The 23,720-nt window shown below is 39.5% G+C and overlaps 1 protein-coding gene across 1 annotated transcript in view; it reads right to left on the bottom strand.

The window, feature by feature from the left end:
• Nucleotides 1-773: 773 nt before the first annotated feature.
• OSBP (oxysterol binding protein) overlaps nucleotides 774-23,720 on the bottom strand; it is a 34,286-nt gene continuing 11,339 nt past the window's right edge. Inside the window, exons 3-14 of the mRNA XM_070726961.1 lie at nucleotides 20,828-21,078; nucleotides 17,378-17,576; nucleotides 17,164-17,266; nucleotides 13,693-13,747; nucleotides 7,945-8,076; nucleotides 6,976-7,221; nucleotides 6,671-6,791; nucleotides 5,710-5,813; nucleotides 5,387-5,482; nucleotides 4,887-5,065; nucleotides 3,519-3,739; nucleotides 774-2,900 (exon numbers count right to left, since the gene is read on the bottom strand). Coding sequence (XP_070583062.1) covers nucleotides 2,758-2,900; nucleotides 3,519-3,739; nucleotides 4,887-5,065; nucleotides 5,387-5,482; nucleotides 5,710-5,813; nucleotides 6,671-6,791; nucleotides 6,976-7,221; nucleotides 7,945-8,076; nucleotides 13,693-13,747; nucleotides 17,164-17,266; nucleotides 17,378-17,576; nucleotides 20,828-21,078 — 1,850 coding nt within the window. The 3' untranslated portion in view covers nucleotides 774-2,757. The remainder of the gene's footprint in view (nucleotides 2,901-3,518; nucleotides 3,740-4,886; nucleotides 5,066-5,386; nucleotides 5,483-5,709; nucleotides 5,814-6,670; nucleotides 6,792-6,975; nucleotides 7,222-7,944; nucleotides 8,077-13,692; nucleotides 13,748-17,163; nucleotides 17,267-17,377; nucleotides 17,577-20,827; nucleotides 21,079-23,720) is intronic.

Genomic DNA, 23,720 nt, shown 5'->3' with positions numbered 1-23,720 from the left:
GTGTAACTGATTTTAAAGAGGCCTGATCACCCAATTGTTTTCAGAGTAAACTCGGTTAAATTACCAATTCTTCTTAACCTTGGATAATGTTTGTCTAATTAGTTCCATTGAATCTTTATGAAAAGCAACACCTACAGTAGAGGTATCATTAGAGAGTCAGAGAAACTAGATTCGTTCTTTTAGGCCTCTCCAAATGTTTTTCCCCACCAGGTGTGGATTAATAGAATCTGTGTGTTCACAGAGTCTGCGTATATTCATCTGCCATGAGTAAATATCTTTTGGATGTGAGATATTATCCCTAAAAGCAGGCAAAAAAGGAACAAGAATCATTACACATGTACTATACTGCCAGACATTTCTCATTAAGAATGATTGCCTTGAAACAGGTAAAAACTATATTGCTACGTTGAGAAAAAATGGCTCATTAGTAGCTTTGACAAAATATTAACCTTTATTCAGCTCTCCCCTTTCATTGTTCATTGGTTGGACCCAGTCAATAATAGAAAGTATTCTCTATCCAAATTTCAAGGAGGCTCCTTGCCAGCCATTTTAAGATTCATAACTTAAATGCAAAAGGAAGCCCTAATTATAGTTTTTTCCCAGTCTCAAGAACTAATGTAAACTGGAAAAATTAGGAAGGGCAAAGGATAGTTCAGCTGGTGTATGCTATTTTCAACACAGAACTTACCTGAAGATATCTAAAAGGGTTAGGGGTGTGAGGCCAAACCACCTCAAGTTTTGATCCTTAACAGAAAGGCACAAGTGAACCTTCGTGGGTATTTCAGGTTTTATTATTTAATTTAGGCTTTTTTGGGGGGGAAATAAAGACAATCCCCCTCCCCTCAAAACAAACCCAACCACAATAGAATTGCAGAGATAGTATCTCTCCTGCTTTTCATTTTTTTAAAGCCCACCATTGTCCCACTAAGGGAGGCCCTGGCCTCCGCCGACTGCAGAGAAAAAAAAAAGGCTTCCAATAGGGACCAAGACACAGTATACACACTGCGCCCCCAGACCCAATTTACTTCTGCTGAGCAGCAGTGTTGGGATGCCTTATTTCTCCCAATCAGCAAGCATCACTGTTGCCTCTTCTTCCTTACAGGCTAAAGTTGAAAAGTAGGGGTGGGGGCAGGGGGGGGTGTTAAAACAAAAACAAACCAAGGAGTGAAAACACAAAAGGAAGGCATCTCAAAGTGTGATCCTTAGCCAAAGGCAGGGGGCTGTCTTTGCCCCCCCCCAGCCCATCCCCACCACATGTATACCTCACCTGGGGCAGCAGGTGTTAAATATTCCCGGTTCATTCATGCCTGTCAGTCGTCGGACAGCTGGTCGTGAAGGGAGCGTGGGTCTCCACCCACTCACCTGGAAGCCCCCATTTGGGTTATTTTACCCTTTGTGCATGTGCAAAGAGTCCTGTGCATGCGCAGAGTGTAAAAGAACCCAAATGGCAGCATCCGGGATGGTGGGCAGAGCCTGGCGCTCCCTTCGTGACCGGCTCTCCGATGACTGACAGGCACGAGCAAACCGGGAGCATTTCACCCCTGCTGGCTAGGCTCTTTACGCTTTGCCACTTCTGGGCAGTGGCAACAGCTTTTCACTCTTAGGATCTGGTTATGGCAGCTGTGACCAAACGGCCCAGACCAGTTTGGGATGTTCCCAGTCTCCTCATTTTACAAAAGAATCAATAAACCCCTGGCTTGAACTGGCACAGAGCGAGGAGCTTTAGGAGTGACGCCACTAAGCTCCAACTCTGCCTATGTTGAATTATTCGTTACTTGAAAGGCAAGACAATCTGTTCTTAGGTAATGGTTCCTGTACGGCATTTTCATGGATCTGGGGCCCAGTGGAAGAAAGCAGCAGAGGCTAGTATTACCAAACAGGGGTCTAAAGAATAAAAGGAACAGAAATCAGAACAAAAATTAGATCTTTCTCTACATATATATAATATACATATAAACAGATGTGCATTAAGCCGGAAGTTGCTTTAGAACAGGGAGGCTTCTATCTTGCATCATTGCTCATCCAAGTGCACAATTTGGGGGAAGGTGCTAGGGCTTGGTGTGAAGACTAGACCTGAAAAGGGAAAACTGCATCTTTGATTTTGCAACCCCAAGTGATCAGCTGGTGACCCTCAAAGAAAAGTCGAACTCTTTGAAGATACAGCTAATCGCCTTCCTATCTATGTGAATTGAGTGACACAACAGCTTTGGTTTCCATCTTTTCCCCTCTATTCAATATCCTTGTCCTAAGGATGCTTTACAGGGTAAGGGCAGAAAAAACAAGAAAGTAACCCCTCTGGTCAAAATGATAGGTCTTCCTGTTCCTTTTCAACCACCTCTGGGCAAACAAAGAGTCTCGGTCTTGCTGCTTGCCATTGCCTTATGAAAGTTGAAAAGGGGGTATAATTGGTACAGCACCAGAAAGCTGGAGAAGAGGGCAGGTGTCAATCCACACGTTCTCTTCTTCCTCCCCAAACTACCTGTACAGTGGTGTGAGCAGGGAAGTGGAAGATGTAGTCCTCTATGCCTATTTTTCCCTAACCATCCAGGAATCCAGACACCAACTTCAGCTTCATTCAGCTAAGGCAATCCAGCCAATCACCACTGCTGGATTCTGGTTTGGGTGATTGAGTCAAAACAATTGATTAAGACAGACAAGTCAGTGAGAAAAGCACGAGCCAAGAAGTCACATGATCAGCTGCTTCCCTCCATTCTTCGCCCACTGCCACTTCCTGGGAAGAGACCTGCTGCTTCCAGCTCAGAAGATATCAGGGCACATGTTCCAGTCCTGTTTCTCTTTACTTTCCCAGTAGCCGCCCCTGTATACATGGGACACCTCCTTGGTGTCAGGATCCTTCTTCCGCTCAAACCACAACGCCTTATAGGGATCGTACGGGGTTCCTGCGCAAGAGGGGGCAGCAAAAAGAAGGGTGAGAATTTTTTAGACTGGTGAAAAAAAGGTGTTAGACAGGGTATTTCCCCTGGAAACATAGAAACACAGAAAAAGACCTCATGGTCCATCTAGTCTGCCCTTATATTATTTCCTGTATTTTATCTTACAATGGATATATGTTTATCCCAGGCATGTTTAAATTCAGTTACTGTGGATTTATCTACGACATCTGCTGGAAGTTTGTTCCAAGGATCTACTACTCTTTCAGTAAAATAATATTTTCTCCTGTTGCTTTTGATCTTTCCCCCAACTAACTTCAGATTGTGTCCCCTTGTTCTTGTGTTCACTTTTATATTAAAAACACTTCCCTCTTGGACCTTATTTAACATGACACTAAAACTTCCTTCCTTGGGAATGGCCACAGTTTAAAAGTAACCATACTGCCGTATCTTAGTTAGTAAAACTAAAAAAAAGACTTTGACCCAATTCATGAAGGAAGCGCTACTAATAGGGAGTGTAGAACACTAGATCAGGCGAACCATTGCCCAGCTGCAACAATGTAAGGTAGCTCCTTAAAATTCTTTAACAGATTCCTAAATGGAAGAGGCCAATGGGTTGCTTCTTACCATCCTCTGTCGCTCTCATGGCTTCAGCCTCACGTTTTTTACGGGAAAGGCGCTGCTTCTCCTCTAAGCGCTGCTTCTCTGCATTGGCCTCATCCCAGCGCCCATTCTCCATGAGTCTTTGGTCAGGCCGGAGTCTGCTGTCAGTGGGAGCAGTACCACTTTCTGGGGCATTGAGTGTCAAAGCCAACTCTGAGAAATAATACATGTTCTCTGCATTCTTCCTGTACCAAAAAAAAAAAAAGAGGAGAAAAATAATAGAAGTGGCAACAAAGCTCATGGGTAAGGCAATGACATATATTCATTTTCTCTCTCCCACCCTTTTGTCCTTCACTTGAGCACTGTTTTATTGTCAGAAGTAACAACTCTTGAACCTGGGGGGGAAAATAGATGCACCAGTGGCCTGCTGCTACCAACAGAAGGGAAACAGTGATCTGTTGTTCACCAATGAAGTGAGCAATGAGAAAAGTTACCCTCCCGCCCCCAAAAAGCGCATCTCAAATGTGTTTTAATTACTTAATGATTTAGGTTTAATGAATTAGACCACTTTAACCTGGATTTCAAGACCTATAAGTATGCCTACCCATAACTGACACTTGCCTTTGAAATGTTATTTCCATTTGAAATAAAAGTAGCTGAAATTAAATGAAATTAAATGGCTGGTGAATAAGCTTTAAAGTCGAGGTGGGGGGAGGATATTTTTCAGTGCTCTCCCATTCTCTTACTTCCTTATGTACTTACATACTTATTTATTTTGTATGCAGCCCACTCCCGAAGGACTCAGGGCGGCTTATAACAATAAAAAATAATATAAAAGGCAGTGTAAAATCTCATGTCTTATCATACAATCTTACTATGGCCAGAACTGAAGAAGTGTTGTGGAAAATCAATAGGATGGGGCAGTATCGATCTCAGGGAGTAGTTGGTTCCAGAGAGCTGGTGCCGCCACAGGGAAGGCCCTCCCTCGGAGCCCGCCAATTGACATTGCTTAGTCAACAGGACCCGGAGAAGGCCAACTCTGGGGCTCTAATCAGTTGCTGGGCACTATACGTCAGGAGACAGTCCTGGAGATAGTTTGGCCATAAGCCATGACCTACACCACTATTAGAAGACACCCTTCTCCACAAACTTCATAATGTTCCATCATTTATATTAATGATTTCTTTTAAACGTATCCGTTGAATATAGAGAACAGTAATTACATTGATTATACAGTGGTGTGATTTATATGCAATCATGGTCTATTTCTCTCCGCTCCCCCTTTCAATCAAAATCAACTGAATCCATAGAAAGACTTTTTTAGTCAGAGGAAAAAATGTCTTTCCTTCTTCCACAGCTCCCTGCAGGTACCAAGTCCCTTCCATTACTTACGGGAGCGGGTTCCTTTTCCATAACACCATCCTGCTGTCTTCTGTTTCGTGTGTTCTTAGACGACTGTCACCACCATTCTCCAAGCTAGAATTCACCTTGAAGCAGTCAATCTTCTCATCCCAGGTGCCCAACAACATAAAATGCACTTTTCCTGAAGGATCCAATACCTCTCCAGTGACCTGTTATCAGGAGTTGAGGAGAATCATTGGGCAGAGTTCTACTTTTGCTACTACTTTTTCAATAAAGGTAAACAGAAATTTACATGCGGGATAGAATGTGTTTGAATAGTTTCCAGACTCACACATAAGCTAAAAACCACTCATCCCAACTGCTCTCCAGAATACTGGGCAGCTTTTACATACAAGAAGGATGTGTTAGCCTGGATGCAGGAGGAGCGCTGCCCATGGAGCCCAGTGCTTTTGGAATAAGGCCCTCTTGCTATCATACAGGCCCATCCTTGTCACCCCACTTGATAATAAATAAAGTATGGCATTTCTTACCTTTCTAGCCACATCTCTGGAGAAGTAACTATAAGGAACAAATTTGAGAATACATCTCTCACCCGTTCTATGGTTCAGAATCTCAATTTCACCAGACTAGAAAGCAAAAAAAGAAAAGAGGGGTGAGAGAGAGAGAGATAAATTCAAGTAGGCTCCATACTACCTATTAATTTTTTTAAAAAAAAGTTATATAATTGTTGTAGTGGTCCTCAAAAGACGGAGGAACCAGCCTCTTAAGGCTTTGGCTTCTAGCCATTATTCTCCAGCCATACATTGGACAGCAAAACTTCATCTCACTGAAATGTCGCCTTACTGTAACTCACCTGGTCTATCCATAATTTGCCCACAATGATGTTGTGTACTGTAGTGGTGACTTTTTTCCATGTATAATGATTGCCAGTTGCATGGAAGATACAATGGATGGTACCTAGAGATAGGAAAATGATTCACTTAAGGTAGTTCCATGGTATTGAAGCCTTCTTGTTAAGGTTCAATGGAAAATACAGTGATACCTCCTCTTACGAACCCCTCGTCATACGAACCTTTTGAGATACGAACCCGGGGTTTAAGATTTTTTTGCCTCTTCTTCCAAACTATTTTCACCTTACGAACCTGCTGCTGCCGGGATGCCCAGCCTCCGGACTTCTGTTCCAAGCCGAAGCGCCCGTTTTCATGCTGGTGGGATTCCCCTGCTGGGATTCCCCTGCAGCATCGCAAAATCCAGAGGTGGGGTTTCCCATGGAGGGGAGCCTCAGGGGAATCCCACCAGTGCAAAAACGGGCACTTCGGCTGGCAAAAGGGGTGAATTTTGGCCTTGCGCGCATTAAACGCTTTTCCATTGATTCCTACGGGAAACATTGTTTCGTCTTACGAACTTTTCACCTTACGAACCTTGTCCTGGAACCAATTAAGTTTGTAAGACAAGGTATCCCTCTATGTCATATTCAGTCATGGAAGGCTTTAATTCTTATCCTTTTTTGCTACCTGCTATTCTTTCCATGCGTGCATTTTATGGGCCCTTGAAGTCTGCATATATTCTAAATATCTCCAAGAAATACATAGCACAGATGAATGCCTCCTGAATGCTAAACTTAATGACTAATATTCAATATAGAGGCATGCCATCTTTCTCATACAGCCTATGTGTAATTAGGAAAAAGCTGGAAACACCAGGCTTTGTACTACCAGCAGTTGGGGAGCAAACATGATTAGTCGTTTCATTAATTGACTATGCCTTCCTAAAATAGAAGGCCACAAAAGGGATAGTTAGTGGCCAAGGCTCACCAAGTGGCATGATTGAGAGGTATTTGCCACGGAACTTGCTGGTGATTTTAATCTCCTGCCGAAGGGTCCAACCATGTCTGGAATCAGCATGATGAGCAGCAGCTGGAGGATGGTGGCTCACCTAGCAGGTGTTATAAATAGACAAAAAAAAGCATATTCAATTCTGGAATCGAGACTCTTTTTAGGTCAACCAAAGAGTAGGAACTACCACTGAAAAGGCCTATCATTCCCATACTATAAACACTGAAAGTGCCAGAATTGTCCTGGGATCAAGGAACAGGAAAGGAACAGGCTCTGATTTTTACCTGTTCGCAGATGGAACGATAGCCATTTTCTTCTAATCGGTCTAGCTCGAATGTTTCCCCTAAGAGAGGGTTGAATGGCTTGCTAGTGCGGAAGATAGTCGTGGAGTAGGATGATACAGTAAAAGCTGCCACGTAGCAGAGCTGCTCCAAGGAGTTTTCACATCTGGCAGCCCGGTCCAGCAAATCATGGTATTCCAAGTCTTCCGTGAGACGCTGCAGCATGGATAATGGCTCATTGAAATTTACCTGGAAGCAGAAGAAAACAGGTGCTAAGCAGGAAATCCTTTCTAGGGATAAAATATCTGATTCAATTATTTATAATTATGAATAATTGAGAAATAATCTTTTAAATCGCTTTTGAAGGAATACATGATGATTTAATTTTAATTTACTAAAGACCTGGATGATGAAATAAGGAATGGTGGCAGCAATAGATAAGGAGTTAACACAGAGGTGAAAGGATTAAATTAGATATTGAGTTAAGATGTTTATGTTTTATTATAGATAGAAAAAAGGAATATAAGGGAATAGATTTTATAATATTGTTACCTGTAGATGAAATATGTCTCGTGTAATTAATTTTAATTAATTTAGGAAAGAAGAAGAAATCACTTTATTAAAAAATGTATATTAAAAGAAAATTGTTAGGATTTCCCCCCCTGAATGTATAATATAACAAAACATATCCCTTATTATTATTTTAGGCACTGATTCTGTGATTTTTACTGCTTATGTTATTTTTACTGTATGTTTGAGAAAAATAAATAAAATTTTATAACACCCCCACCCCCAAAGTATCTAATTCAAAGCTAGCTATATCTAGAATGTCTGAATTTGTGCCAAGATCAAAACCAAACTGTCTGTTGCAGAATGAAGTTTGCACAATTCTGCTTCTTGGGATTACCTGGCTTTCTACCCTTTTCCACACAGCATGGGGTTTTACTCAAAAACCAGATAAAAGCTACTCACCGGCATGGGAATCTTGGAGAGTTCCTTGCCAATGCAGTTCTTCATGATGCTCCATAAATTCAGGCTGTAATTTGGTTTGTGTGGAATCCGAGTTCTCTTCTCCTTCTTAGTATCCTCTCCCTGATGTTTGTACTTTGGGAGAAAAAGAAGACTATTGCAGTTATAGTCTTATGGGGAAGGGATAACATGCATATCAATTCCTGAGCAAACTCCTACAATTTCCACTTCACTTTGCTGAAAGTTTAGAACTAAAGTTACTCTAATGTCAAACACTCACATCTAATATATCAAAACAGAGGTCCCCAAACTTGGCAACTTTGTGGACTTTAAGTCCGAGAATTCTGTGAGTCTTAAAAGTTGCCAAGCTTTGAGGACCTCTCTATCAAAACGAAGACAGCTATCCCAACAAATGCTGCCTCTGGGGCAGCAAAATCTGCATTCCAAATCGCAAAAAACATGGGATGAGTTAAGCTGTGGTCAAGATTTCTCTTTTCCCTCCCCTAGTCTTCAAAAAGATGAGTCTCAAGTTATGCCTTAAATACTTTCGACCTTACACTAGAATTAGTAATCTCGATCAGAAACAGGCAATTTGATGCCTCAAAATACTTTGGATTACAATTCCTGTAACTTTTTTCCGTTAATCATTATAACTTGTCAGTAGTTTTTTAAAAATATATTTTATTAATTTTTCACATTTTACATATCATAACACTTTTTTGAGCAGATTTACAACCTTTTATATACATCGTTAGTATATTTATACAATTTATACATCATCTTACAATTCTTTCTAATTCTATGTCTTCATCTCATGATTTCTGTTTAATTTTCTATCACTGGTCCATTTATACCACTTTTCCCATTTTTCATGGTAATCTGAATCTTTTTGTCCTCTTAAGTTCTATGATTAATTTGTCCATTTCTGCACAATCAAAAATCTTCTTGATCATCAAACTTTTGGTGAGTACATTAGGATTCCTCCAATATTGTGCATATGCAATCCTGGCAGCTGTTGTAATGTGCAAAATCAAATACTTGATGCTTTTATCGTATTACCTTTTAAATATGTCCAATAAAAATGTTCTGGGGTGAACTCTACTGTTATTCCTGTTATTTCCTCTAACCAGTTGTATATCTTTGTCCAATATTTCTTCGCTTCAGGACATGACCACCATGTGTGAAAGAAGGTGCCTTGCTCTTTTTTGCATTTCCAACACATTGCATTTAAATTAAATTAAAATATATTTTTGCTAATCGTGCAAGGGCCAACTGCTGACAGAACATTTTATGATGATTTTCTTTTTTGTATCTCGACTGGAGCTGGAGGTAGGGCCACCAATCTATAGTTATACCTTGTGTTTCCAAACCCACTCTGTGTTTTAATTTCCCAAATCCATCTAAAATATCTTTGTATTTAACCATTTTAGTTGTATCGAACATCTTTGGGTAAATCATTGTTTCCACAGTGGACAGCCAATTAGGAATTTTCAGATAGTGTTTTTTTTTCTCACCTCTTGCCAGATTTTCATCAATGAGTCTCTAATCATATGCCTGTAAAAATATTGTTGTGCTTTACTTTCTTTATCCCATGAAAATGCATGCCATCCCTTCTGTAGGTCATGGCCTTCCAATAATAATAGTAACAACAACCGTCTATTCCTCAAATCGATCCAATCTCTAAGCCAAATCAGCAACACTGCTTTATAATATAATTTCCAATCCAATATTTTTTGTATTTCCCCTTTCCTAGAGTTACTTCCTCTTAATTAATTAATGAGTATAAATAATTACAGTATTAGATTTTATAAATATTACTAAATAATACTAAATAGTGTAATGTTAAATCCTATAGCACTTGGGGAAAAGGAATCCTCAATCTGACTATTGTATTGGCAGTTCTGTGTTAGCAAATACTTCAAAAGAAAAGGATTTAGGCGTAGTGATTTCTGACAGTCTCAAAATGGGTGAACAGTGCAGTCAGGCAGTAGGGAAAGCAAGTAGGATGCTTGGCTGCATAGCTAGAGGTATAACAAGCAGGAAGAGGGAGATTATGATCCCGCTATATAGAATGCTGGTGAGACCACATTTGGAATACTGTGTTCAGTTCTGGAGACCTCACCTACAAAAAGATATTGACAAAATTGAACGGGTCCAAAGACGGGCTACAAGAATGGTGGAAGGTCTTAAGTATAAAACGTATCAGGAAAGACTTAATGAACTCAATCTGTATAGTCTGGAGGACAGAAGGAAAAGGGGGGACATGATCGAAACATTTAAATATATTAAAGGGTTAAATAAGGTCCAGGAGGGAAGTGTTTTTAATAGGAAAGTGAACACAAGAACAAGGGGACACAATCTGAGGTTAGTTGGGGGAAAGATCAAAAGCAACATGAGAAAATATTATTTTACTGAAAGAGTAGTAGATCCTTGGAACAAACTTCCAGCAGACGTGGTAGATAAATCCACAGTAACTGAATTTAAACATGCCTGGGATAAACATATATCCATCCTAAGATAAAATACAGAAAATAGTATAAGGGCAGACTAGATGGACCATGGGGTCTTTTTCTGCCGTCAGACTTCTATGTTTCTATGTTTCTATAGGGACATTCTATCATTGCTAATAAACTTATTTTCCCAGTTCTTCAGTCTTGTAAAATTTAATCGATTATTCCATAAAATATGCGTTATAATAATTATAATAATACACGGAAGATATATAATATACAATAGTAAATATCAGTTACAATATACAATGTTATAAATAATATAGGTAGATATTAATTCATTCAATATATGCATAAAATCAATTGTTATTATAGCTATAATTTAATTTTTAAATATATAAATAATGCAGTGCTCAGATACTATATTGATATTTTAAATAACAAGTTAAATAAGTAAAAGGAGAAGAAAGAAATAGGAGAGAGAAGAGGATAAGAGGTAGAAAAAGGAGGAAGAGTAAATACACTGTTCAAAAAAATAAAGGGAACACTCAAAGAATACATCCTAGATCTGAATGAATGAAATATTCTCATTGAATACTTTGTTTCGTACAAAGTTGAATGCGCTGACAACATGGGAAATTTATTGTCAATCTGTGTTGCTTCCTAAGTGGACAGTTTGATTTCACAGAAGTTTGATTTATTTGGAGTTATGGTGTGTTGTTTAAGTGTTCTCTTTATTTTTTTGAGCAATATATTTTTCCTTCATAAATAGTGATCTAATTTATATTCTGACAAATTTGCACAGTCACCTGCCACTTTCAACACCTTTTATTTCTGTCTTTTTCTAGTTTTATAATGTTTGCTAGTTTGTCCATTCTAAATTACCACTTCCTATTAATCCTGGATTGTCTGCACACAAGTTTATTTTTTCCTTTTTATTCTTCTCTAATAACCTTCTTCCATACAGACTTTAAACTCCTCGACCTTTTAATTTAAATTACCAGCCTCTGGTTTCCAGCTGACTCACTGACTGATTGATGTGCGTTCTGCTTTATTCCCCTTCAAAAGCATTGTTCTCAGTTTCTCTCTTCTCACACACTCACTGTGGATTTCTTTTTTCTTTAATTTATTAGATTTGTATGCCACCCCTCTCCGAAGACTCGGGGCGGCTCACAACAATAATAAAAGACAATATAACAGTGAAACCAAATCTAGTATTAAAAGAAAAACATATATAAAACCCCCGCAATTAAAACGATACAACACATACATACCAAACATAAAGTATAAAAGCCTGGGGGAGGTGTCTCAGTTCCCCCATGCCTGGCAATATAGGTGGGTCTTGAGTAATTTGGGAAAGACAAGGAGGGTGGGGGCCGTTCTAATCTCCAGGGGGAGTTGATTCCAGAGGGCCGGGGCCGCCACAGAGAAGGCTCTTCCTCTGGGGCCCGCCAAACGACATTGTTTGGGCGATGGGACCCAGAGAAGGCCAACTCTGTGGGACCTTATCGGCCGCTGGGATTCGTGCGGTAGAAGGCGGTTCCGGAGGTATTCTGGTCCAGTGCCATGTAGGGCTTTAAAAGTCATTACCAATACTTTGAATTGTGACTGGAAACTGATTGGCAGCCAGTGCAGGCCACAGAGTGTTGTAGAAACGTGGGCGAATCTGGAAAGCCCCACGATAGCTCTCGCGGTCGCATTCTGCATGATCTGAAGTTTCTGAACACTTTTCAAAGATAGCCCCATGTAGAGAGCGTTGCAGTAATCAAACCTCGAGGTGATGGGTATAAACTCTGTCCTCCCAGGCTTTTTGGTAACCGCCGCTATCATTGGCCAAGTCTGTCTTTTTGCCACTGTCGTTGTTCTCAGGTCCCCCACTTCCACGGCACCCCTGGGCTCTTGTGAGTCGCCCCAAATGTCTACCAGTACCTCTGCTGTTATTGGGGGGCATCTCTGTATCTCCTGGTCTTCAATTATAGCGCACAGCCTCCACAAGACTTTCATACTGTCAATTTTCGGTCTGGCAGTCTGTCTCTCTCTGTCTCCTTGCTCACTGCAACGGCCGGTTCTCCATCTTCCAGGCACTCCAGCGCCGAGTACGTCCACCGTAAAGCCCTCCAATGCTGAGCGTGCCCACCATATAACCACTCGGCGTCCAGGTTCTATCCGGTAGATCCCGTTGTTTTTGGGGACGTCTTCCTCTGCCTACTTTCCTCCTCGGCCAGTGCACAGTCCGCCCAGCATGCTCGCCCAGCATGCTCGCTCGTTCATTCCCAGTCCTTCTCCACCTCTGTCAGTATGAGTCAGTGCTGAATAGCAGCCACCACTCTCCTCATCCCAGCTGACCCCTGGGCTGAGCCTCAACATGTCTGCAGCAATACAGCTCACCCCACTGCAGAATGCTGCTGGAACGTGAGAATTCAAGGCAGAATCAAACCAGAATCAAATCAGCTCGGTCGCAGTCGCCATCTTCCGAGCCCCAGCTGATCGGGGCTTCTGGCTCTCTCGCAGCAAAAATACAGAGAAAAAGGTAACAAGATCTTCCAAAACGGGGGAATTTCTCCGAACGATATGCTCTCTGAACTATATGCTGATTTTCAAAATAAACTGAGAGTTTCCCTATATTTTTGATGTTAATACCGTAGTCCAGCGGAGCAGAAGTCTCCTCCCTCCTTCTTGCTACCCCACCGGAACCACTGTCACTATTCATGCCTTTTCCTATACTTAATCCCAATCACGACCTCAACTGTTTCTTTTTGCAATTTCCAACTCTCACTTACAATCACCACTAAGTTCCGTCTGGAGTTTCCTTCTTGCCGAAAAAGTTTAGACCAGTCGTTTGATGATCCTCTCTACAGCAAATATGAGTCTTCTCTTTTAGATCAGGTGTAGAGTGCTGAAATAATTCTGCTTCCAAGTCTCTTATGATTTGTTATGGCTTTGGGCCCGCCATGTCATGGTAACATGTGGACACCTTCATGCTAGATTAGAGAGGGTGCCTTCACCCCAGCAGTTGCTTGAGGTGCCCCTTTTTTCTACCAAATCCTCCAAAATTTCTGTGCCCTGAAAGGTCTCCAGATGCGAAATAAAGCAGCTTCAAAGGAAAGAGATCATCCTTCTCCTTCTGTACCGCCCAATGACACCACCGGAAGTCCCTAACTTAAACTGATGGTATTTGACAGTCAAAATACTTTGAAGCTGTGATCTAGGTTTTCAACCAGAGTTACATTTTGATCACCCAATAGAATCTCATAAAAAGCCATGTCCCTTCCCCTTCTCTCAAATAAAAAAATCAAACTACCTGTTCATCAAGGCTGATCTCACTGCTGGCGCCACTGATGTTGCTCCCTGTTCGTCTAAAGGAATTAGAAAGACACACCATAAGGAAGAAGGAATTAGGATGCTCCAGCTGAGATGTTCTCCTGGCCAAAAGAAAACTGTTCAAAAAGCAATACAACAAAACACCGGCAGAGCTACATTATGCTACTTATTTTGCCAGAGTTGGAAATAAATTAAGAACACTGTCAAATATGAAACATTTATGATTCTTGTTGGCAACAAGGGCTAAAAATGTTTTAAATCAAAAGGGAATGTAAAAGCACTATATATATGTGTGTGTGACTTTTTGATTTTAAATGTTTAATTTTAAGAAATTTTTAAAAGTTATTATCCTATTAATTGGCCCAGAATGTTTTATTTATTGTATTTTTTTTACTAAAATGTTGTAAGCTGCCTGGAGTCCATGGAAAGTGGCGGCATATAAGTCCAATTAATTAATTAATTAATCAATCAATTAATTAATTAAATCACAGATAACTATTTTGATATAGCAATGTTATTTAGGAATTTGTTAAATCTTCCAAGTTTTACTTCCCCCAATTATTTATCATCTAAAATATCTTATCAGCATATTATAGCAAAAATGGAAAAATAGTAATAAAATAAATTGAACGCAATTCAGAAATGTGTATCAGTTAATACAAAATTAATCAACAAAAGTCACAAATACCTAAAACATTAACATTAGTATTGGGACATTTAATTCTTGCTGCAGAAAGAATTGTAACGTTACCTAATTTAAGATAATAAGAGCCCGGCAGAATTTAAATGTATTTAGCTGGAGCAAAAAGCATATTATTTTCCCTTTCTTGGGGAAAAAGAACTTTCAAAATCTCTCTCTTGCAGAGTTACATCCAGAGCTTCTGACTGAAGGAAGTCTGAGAGAGAGGTCTGAACTGACATAATATAGTCAACAAAAGTTATGGAACGTTTTTGATTGGTAACAGGCCTGAACAACTGAGTAATGATGATGCAACTGTGCAAATACTACTGATCATGACTTGTCTGGAGAAACCATCTACTAATGCTGCTTATGAATTGAGTTGCAATTTATTATCTTGCTATCATTTAGTGATTGGTTCCCATACCCAATATGAATCTTCCTATTTTGGGATTATTTGCTCTATTATTTCACAGTGATCCATATAACAAGTGAATCAGAATTCTATGGGGCATCACAGAGTTGAAATAAGTGCCTCAGCATTATCTTTTAACAATAGTCACCATGGAAGTGTGGGCTCACTGCAATGCTATACAGCTAGTCCTCAAGATGACCACTTGTTAAGATACTTTTCTAAGTATCTGAATGAGAAAACAACATTATTGTGGCTATCACAGCATTCCTGCAGTCATTTGATTACAACGTGGGATCATCATCTAACTCACAATAACCACAATTGTGGCATCTTGCAGTCACATGACTGTCATATCTTCACTGCTGGCTTCCAATAAGCAATGTCATTGGGGAGGCCTGCAGGAGATAGTAAATAGTGATCACATAACATCCCAGTTTAATGCTGCATGGGATTCCCTTAATAGAGGCAACCGGGATTGTCACAAACTGCTGTTGTAAATTGATGTGGTCACATCTCATAATACTTTAGTGTCACTTAACAATGGAATTGCTGGTTCCGTGTATTATTGTTAAGCAAGGATTACCAGTACAGTCACCCACCCAATCAATCAGACTCTAAAGTCAATGGTATTAAAGTCTCTTGAGATTATACAGTGAATCAACTGGATCACACATCCTCTCTTACCCAACAATGGTCTTCTTACAAGGAAACCATGGTGATTTTTGCTACAGAATCAGATAAAAAACTTGAATGAAAACCAGATCCATTCCAGAATGTCAGGAATTGAGTGCCTCAAGTGTTTAAGCACAATAACATATGAAAGGTCAGTGCTGTGTAATATGCTCTCCCACTTAGATTTGCAACCACAAGAATTGGTGGGAGACAAATGGCAGTTTCTTTGAACTTTAGGTATCTTCCCCCCTCCAGGTTTCCAGACAAGAGAAATTAATGTGCTTTGGGCAAAAAAGAGAGCAAGAAAAAAGATAAGGGAAGGGATCATAATTCTGCAGTTAAGTGTATTTAGTAAGTTTCAAGAATGTCAATCTGAACAGCTTCCACATGCTTTCAGTTGAAATTCTGGCTTTGTGTTTAGTAGCAGAAACTTGCTTTGATCACTGCAAATAATTACAAATATTGGGAGAAAGACTGGGAAAATATAATTCTGTTCATTCTTTAAAGAATGTTAGAAGTATTTTCTAAAAGTGTTGGGGACATTCCCTAAAAGATATTATAACTGATAAGATTTACCTTTCTTAATTTTGGGGTGATTTTTTTTAACATACAGTACTTCAAACCTGTCCTCATATTATTTAACATTTATCTGATCTAGAGGTAGTGAATTGAGTATTCTATTAACGTTCAATTTTTTCTTTTCATTTCACCCAGGATGGACAGAAATTTTCCTGTGTCTGAAAATTTTATTTTATTCATCATGAAACTTATTTGCCACCATCTTGTACCCAATGATTCAGAACTGAAATCAGAGATGAATTCATGAAAAAGATTGAGCTTAAACTTTAAGTCTGGAGTGGTGATTCAATAAGCAAGCAAGAAAAATGCCTGTCCTAGAGAAAGATACAGCTCACAGATATTTTTGGCATCTCAGGAACTTGCATAGTCATGCCTAGGTGATTTTAACATGTTTTAGAAATTTCAGATATTATAGAATTGAAACATCAAGTGTGCTAATGACATAAAGTGATGCTATAATGTTACAACTATTTTAAGAAAATTTAATGGCTATCATTTTGTTTCTAAATTCAAAAGTATTAGCATGGACATTTCAAACCACAAACAATCTGAACTCTTCACAAGTAAAAAAGCAGGGGTGAAATGTGGAGCACAAAGCCCTGCCCACCTGCCCGGATGCCCTCACTTGGATTCTTTTACTCCCTGCACGTGCACAAAGGACCATTGCAGCATCCCCTTGGCCACATGGTTTACATTCGGATGGTTGTCAACTAACTCACGTTTTATGACAGTTGCAGTGTCCCAGAATTTGTGGTTACCTTTTGCAACGTTCTGACAAATAAAAGTCAATGGAGAAGCCAGATTGACTTATCAACTGTTACTGGTTTAACAACTGTACTGATTTCACTTATCAAATGTGGCAAGAAAAGTTGTAAAAGGGGGCAAAACTTAAATTTCTCACTTACCAACATACATTTTGGGCTCAATCAAAATATCTCTTACAAAGATATTTAAGGAAGAGGAGGAGCCTGCTTTATGCATTGCATTTTGTTCACAGTGTTCTGGTTGCTCGCTATAACAGGGGCCAAGAGATAAGGGGAAAACTTCCATGGATCTGGCATTTAAAATGCCAAAGGTTGAAGGACTGGGAAAAGGAGACCACTCACTTGTGTCCCATACTTTCGGGCATTGTGATGATCTCGGGAGCATCGAAGAACTCGTTATCATCATCTTCATCGCTCATATCACCCTTTGACGAGCAACACTGATCTGCAGAAAAATGACATAGCCATGTCACTTTTTATGAATGTTATTATCTTGGGCTCTAGAACTTCAGCGGAAGATACACGACAAGAGACAGGCTGGAAGAAGAGTTTTTACCTTTCGAGGAATCCATGTTGCCAGGGGCATTGGCAGATAGGACTGTAGCTCCACGGAAAGCTCTTTCCAGGTGATTGTGTTGCTTAGCCAGCTGCTCTAGTGTCTCCTCCAACCGGATACGCTGGTCGCGCTCATACTGTAGAGATTTCTGCCATTTCTTGCTATGTGTCTGGGCCAGCATTAGGAAGTCTCGACAAGCCTGGATGGAAGAAGATACGGTAAATTCATTATGCTGCTTTCAATATCATCCTCTAAGGTGAAAGAGCTACGAAATCTTGCCACGCTATTCTGGCATCAATTCCTTTTTGCGCTAATCTGCCTTCTCCAAAGGGTGTTACTTGAAAGAGGTCATTTTCTCTGCTTCATAACAGAACCACACCAGGTTAAACTACACTAGAATGCCTGTTATTACTATACTGCCAACAATGACTTCTTGTTAGGACAACATTAACTGTAAAAGAGCTTACTTCTGTACATTACAATTTATTGGACCCAATAGATATTTAATGATTTCCCAAAGATTTCCAAAAATACTTGAACAGTTACATTCAAATATACATAGCTAGAATCATTTGGTTACCAAAATCCCAATCAAAATATTTCATATGGCTCCAAGTTCATTAATTACAAAAACATTGACAGAAAGGGACAAAGAAGCATAAAGAGTAAGGAGAACCCACCAGATAATATTCTACATTCAGAAACTTTAACAGACCATTTTTATCATGCAGATTAGAATTTTAATACTCCTGAATGTGAAATACCTAGATTTTAAAAGTTTCTTTAAAAAACCAACAACACTGGAGCATTTGTCTATTTGGAAAAAGTATTCCGGATATCTGAGAATGGAATTGCCAATGTATACAATTTTGAATCTTCAGTGTCTATAATAAAGTTGTATACAATTATACTTGATATGGAGAAACAGGATAGAAAACAGTATTTCTCACACACCCATGATACTAAAATCATATGATGAAATTCAGTCACGATTAATTCAAGATATTTTTTTAAAAAAACACTTCATACAGAATACATTTAAACGATGAAATTCACTACTATACAAACTAGTGATGACAACACTGATAGATTTAAAACAGAATTAGACATACCCAGAGAACGTGGTTCTTAAAAGGTTGATATATGCTACTTCTACCATTCACGTCGAGAACATTGAAGCGCTTTTGGGTTGAAAGGGCTGAATGGGGACACCACTATTGAGATAACCAGTTGGGGGCTCCTTTCAAGACCCGGTTAAGTTGCCCACCAGTGGTATCCATCCATCCATTTGTGGTCACCCACTTTCAAACTGCTAGGTCGATAGAAGCTGGAGCATCTGAATGGAGCTCTACCAGTCCTGCAGCAGCAATCAGGTCTTGAACGTGACTCTGCCAAACATCAGTCCATCATCCTAACCTCGTGAGTCACCATACTACTTTTTGGTTGATGTATGATAGCTACACATTACCTAGACCAGTTTAATCGAGTGGTGAAGGCACTACAATAGGAACTGAAGACTATGAGTTCTAATCCCACCAGAGAAATTAAATTCGGCTGAATGATTCCAGGACAATCATTCTCTCTCAGCTCAACACATTCCTCAGGATGGTTGTTGTTGTAGGGAACATAGGAAGGAGAGGTATTAGGTATGTCTGCTCCCCCTTGAGTTATTTATAAAAACAATAAAGGCGGGATATAGACAAACAAACAAACAATGAGGCAGTAAGCGTCATAATTTCAGGGGGAGTGGAAGGATGGAGGTGGGGAAATGAAGGAAAGGGCTACTGAACTCAGGTCTTGCCTGCAGGCTTCCTTCAGAGCAACAGGATTCTGGATGAGTGCCCCAGCAGTGCTCATCTTTAAAAATCTCAATAATACAAGCATATCTGGATGCCTTATTAATTTCTGTGAAAAGAAAGATGTAGCTTCCAAGATATATTGCTCTAAACACATGCCAGGACAATTCTCACCTTTTTATTTTCACATTTTGAATCCACTTTGAGATTTTTCTGCATATCTGAGACCAACTACAACATTCCTAAAGGGCCGATTTTCATTGAAGCTATTTTTGATGCATAAAACCGTTTTGAAGTGAAAGCACCCATTGTAAGAATATTGTGATGTCACTCTTTCTTCAAAGATCAGAATTCCAGTCCAACACACTTGGTAGCCACAGGCAACAAGGACTTCCATACAGGCCCATGCATGGCCTTGCAGAAGAGATATGCATATCACTGAGTCCATCTGCCTAAAAGATGAGGGTAGGGGAAGCCTTTGATCTCCCCTCAATGGAATCACAGGCTTATTATGTGCCATCAACTTGTCAGCTGTTTAACATTTTTTTCCATGATGACGGATCCCTAACCTAGTCATTCAGCATTTTCAATGATGCATGCATCGCTATTGTAATTATTATCTTCTTAATCAGAAAAGTAAATAATTATGCAAGTGGGTAAGATTTTTTTTAATCTATACTATGCAAACAACAGAAGATTTAATTATGGCAATTTCTACTGACTAAAAATAATATCAAAAATTGTACCTATTTGATCAGGAAGAAGAGAACTCAGCTGTTTTAAAGATTTTTTAAAAAATTACAGGTACAGATATATAAATCAGGATGTTGGTTTTACAGGAATAAATTCAACCTCCCACTTTTAATCTCTTTTGCACAAAGGTTTTTCTCAAGATATTTTCTTAAAGAGTTACAACAGTACTAAGAGTGCTGAGTTTACCAACTCACCTGGAACATAAAATTGCTTTTCAGACATTATTGGGGGTTTGTTTAGCTCAACTTGTTAATTATGTTTCCTTTAAGATAAGGGAGATTGCTGCATGATGAACCCTGCCCAGAAATTCATCCCACTGTGTTAAATGAAGCCAAGCCTCTCCAGAGATTCTGTTGACTCTGCCATTTCTTAACTTCCCCATCCTCCTTCAATTTTCATGCCCTCATCTGTTGGCAACAACCAGGAAACAAAGACTGTGCTGTGAACCCTAATGATAAAGGTCACCAAATCTCAACACTGCAATGTCTTATCCTAATTTTTCAGAATTTCCCCCATCTCTTCACTCATCTCTTCTGTTTCTTCCCAGTATCCAAAATCCTGAACGTTTTCTTCTGAGTGGAATTTGATGTTAATGCCTTTTTTTTTCAATTGGCCATAGGACAGCCCCACTGAACAGCAAGCATATGGCTGTTATAGGGAATTCAAACAAGTAGGTATTCTGTGTGTATTGTCATCCCACTCCCCAGATAAAGGCATTTACCAATCTACCCAAAGTTGAGACAACTAAAAACACAAAAGAATAACAAGAAAAAATGTCACTATGGTGCTCTAATCTGATTATAAGATTAACTAGCCAGAGCTTTTATTTGAGCTAGAGCAACACCTGATGGTTTCCTCTTCGCTACACAGCAAAAACCCCCACCCCCAAAACCCCACTTACATTAATCATGGCATTGGAAGTGATGCGGAAGAGCGTGGCACGCTCGTTGATTTGTTTGATCTTCTCATTGCTCTCAGCTGGTAGCTTCAGAGTCTCCAGTTCACTGAGTGAGCGCTGCAGAGCTGTTCCATGTTTGGCAATCAGATCATTACATGTGCTGAGATCCTCCACCTTGCTGGAGAGGGTGCGCAAAGTATTCTGTAGTTCCGTCTTGTCCGTTTGGGATACAGATTCTTCATCACCTGACTCATCTGTGAGGAATAAGCTGAAAATGTAGTACCACAGGAGCCTACTTCTAAACCAGGCACATCTGCATATCTGGCCATTGCCTTTACGAGAACTTGTGGAGGTGGTGAAATAACAAAAGAGGACTAACCTAACTCTGTACAGATACTTAATATGATAGGGGTAATACACACACACACACACACACACACACACACACACACACAAATATCTACACCCTCAATAAGCAAGCAAAGCAATTTAAGGTAAGAATAAAAATAAAAAGGAATGACTGATTAGTCAAACAACACAAAGGTAGTAACCATACAAACAAAGGTGTTCAAAAATCAGAGGCTCGGGTAGCTCTATGCTACAAAGGAGCAATGACTTTGAGTATAGAAACACCTTTATATATCAAATGTTGTAGATACGTTTCAAATAAAGGATGTTACACTTCTGTGCTCTAGTTATGACTACAAGAGTATATGACCAGAGTCTGTTCAAACGCAGAAGGGCAGATTAAGTTGGACCTTTGATTGTTTTTCTTAAGCTCGTCTTTAAAAAACAAACACACCCCAGATCTCTCTTTTTTTAAAGTTGCATCATTCTTCTTCATCCTTCTCCACAAACAGTGAGTCACAAACCAGAATGACAGTGAACTGTGAGCACAAATATTTAAGAGAAAAAACACAGACACAGCATGAAAATCAATAGTACAGTACTGTGTCTGGCAAGATTTCAAATACTGTATATTGCACTCTTATCCAAGGTAATGGTCAGATGAATTTGGAATGTCAAGCAGTTCCAGGACTGACCATCTTGTAATCTATTACATTTTAAAATTAAGTACAATAATCTGTACGATAGTCCTATTATTGCCTTTACCTTAGACTACATGGAAAAATAAATAGTGGACTGGAAATTCAACAGAGCTAAAGTAAAGCTAATATTGGCAACTTTTAAGGCGAACTCAGAAGATATTACTGGGCAGATGGCATTTTGCTTTGAAAGCACTGAAAATATTGTTCCAAGAAAATCTGCCAAATACCTTGGTTAATTTCCAGAGCCAGGTTCTTAATGCTCCATGAAAATGGGGAGGGGGGAAAAACCACACACCATACAGGAGCTAATGGCACATTTTTCATGTTTCCCCCTTTCGCTAACAGTAAATAAGTACAAAATTACAAAACTAAAGGAAAGTCGACAAAGAATGCACCCATCACATGCCAAGAAAGGAATAAAACTATTTTTGGAAATAGCAACATTGATATCTAGCACAATCATATAAGGAACTGAGGGACTAAACCAGGAGTCTCCAACCTTGGCAACTTTAAGACTTGTGGACTTCAACTTTCAGAGTTCCTCAGCCAGCACTCTGGGAGTTGACGTCCAAAAGTCTTAAAGTTGCCAAGGTTGGAGACCCCTGGTCTAAATCACAACTTCTTAATTCAGTAATCATTTTGCTGAAAGAGTAGTAGATGCCTGGAACAAACATCCAGCAGACGTGATTGGTAAATCCACAGTAACTGAATTTAAACATGCCTGAGATAAATATATATCCATCCTAACATAAAATAGAGGAAATAGTAGACCAGAATATCTCCTGGACTGCCTTCTGCCGCACGAATCCCAGCGACCGGTTAGGTCCCACAGAGTTGGCCTTCTCCGGGTCCCATTGATGAAACAATGTCATCTGGCGGGATCGAGTGGAAGGGCCTTCTCTGTGGTGGCCCTGACCCTCTGGAATCAACTCCCCCAGGAGATTAGGATTGCCCCCATCCTCCTTGCCTTTTGCAAACTCCTTAAAACCCACCTCTGCCGTCTGGCATGGGGAAATTGATTCCCCTGGACCGTTTCCGTTTTATGTATGTTTGTCTGAGATGCATGACTATGACTGTTTTTTTTAATATTAAGAGGTTTTAAATTGTTTTTAACTATTGGATTTGTACTGTTTTGTTGTTGTGAGCTGCTCCAAGTCTTCGGAGAGGGGCGGCATACAAATCTTATAAATAATAAATAATAGTAATAATAATAAGGAGAGACTAGATGGACCATGAGGTCTTTTTCTGCTGTCAATCTTCTACGTTTCTATGTTTCTAAAGTTTTCTATGTAACTGTTTAATAATGACATTTGGTTATTTTACCTAATCATGTATAAAGGACTCAAGGCATTACATGAGCAAAAGAGTCAATTCAATAGTATCGATAGAAAATTAAGTCTAACTGGTCCTGGGAAATCTGATGTTTAAAAATAGAAACCTCGATTTTGAGAAGTTTATATACATATTCATAGTAATTCAATGTGGCCAATAGTAATTCAGAAGCTATTGAGCAATTTAACTGAATAATAAACATTTGGTGTTTGGCAGAAATTCTTCATGGAGCTGGACACCTGAACAGGACAAACTGGAAGTACATTCATAATTCCCATCTGAGAATAAAATGGGAGATACTATCTACAAATATTTTAATTTTTAGTCACATATACACACCATATACATGACAGCTATCTATCTATGCATCCATCCACCTATCCTAGATATTAATATCAATGGGAGTAGGATGAAAAGGATTTGATCAATCTCCGCTACTTTCCATTGGCAAGAGTTCATGCAATTTCAGAGCTACTCATTGCCCTGTTTTTCACATTACTTTTCTCACATGTTTC

The sequence above is a fragment of the Erythrolamprus reginae genome, chromosome 1, assembly GCF_031021105.1.
Source record: "Erythrolamprus reginae isolate rEryReg1 chromosome 1, rEryReg1.hap1, whole genome shotgun sequence".
NCBI classification, from domain to species: Eukaryota; Metazoa; Chordata; class Lepidosauria; order Squamata; family Dipsadidae; genus Erythrolamprus; species Erythrolamprus reginae.
This window is presented reverse-complemented; position numbering and strand designations above follow the sequence as displayed.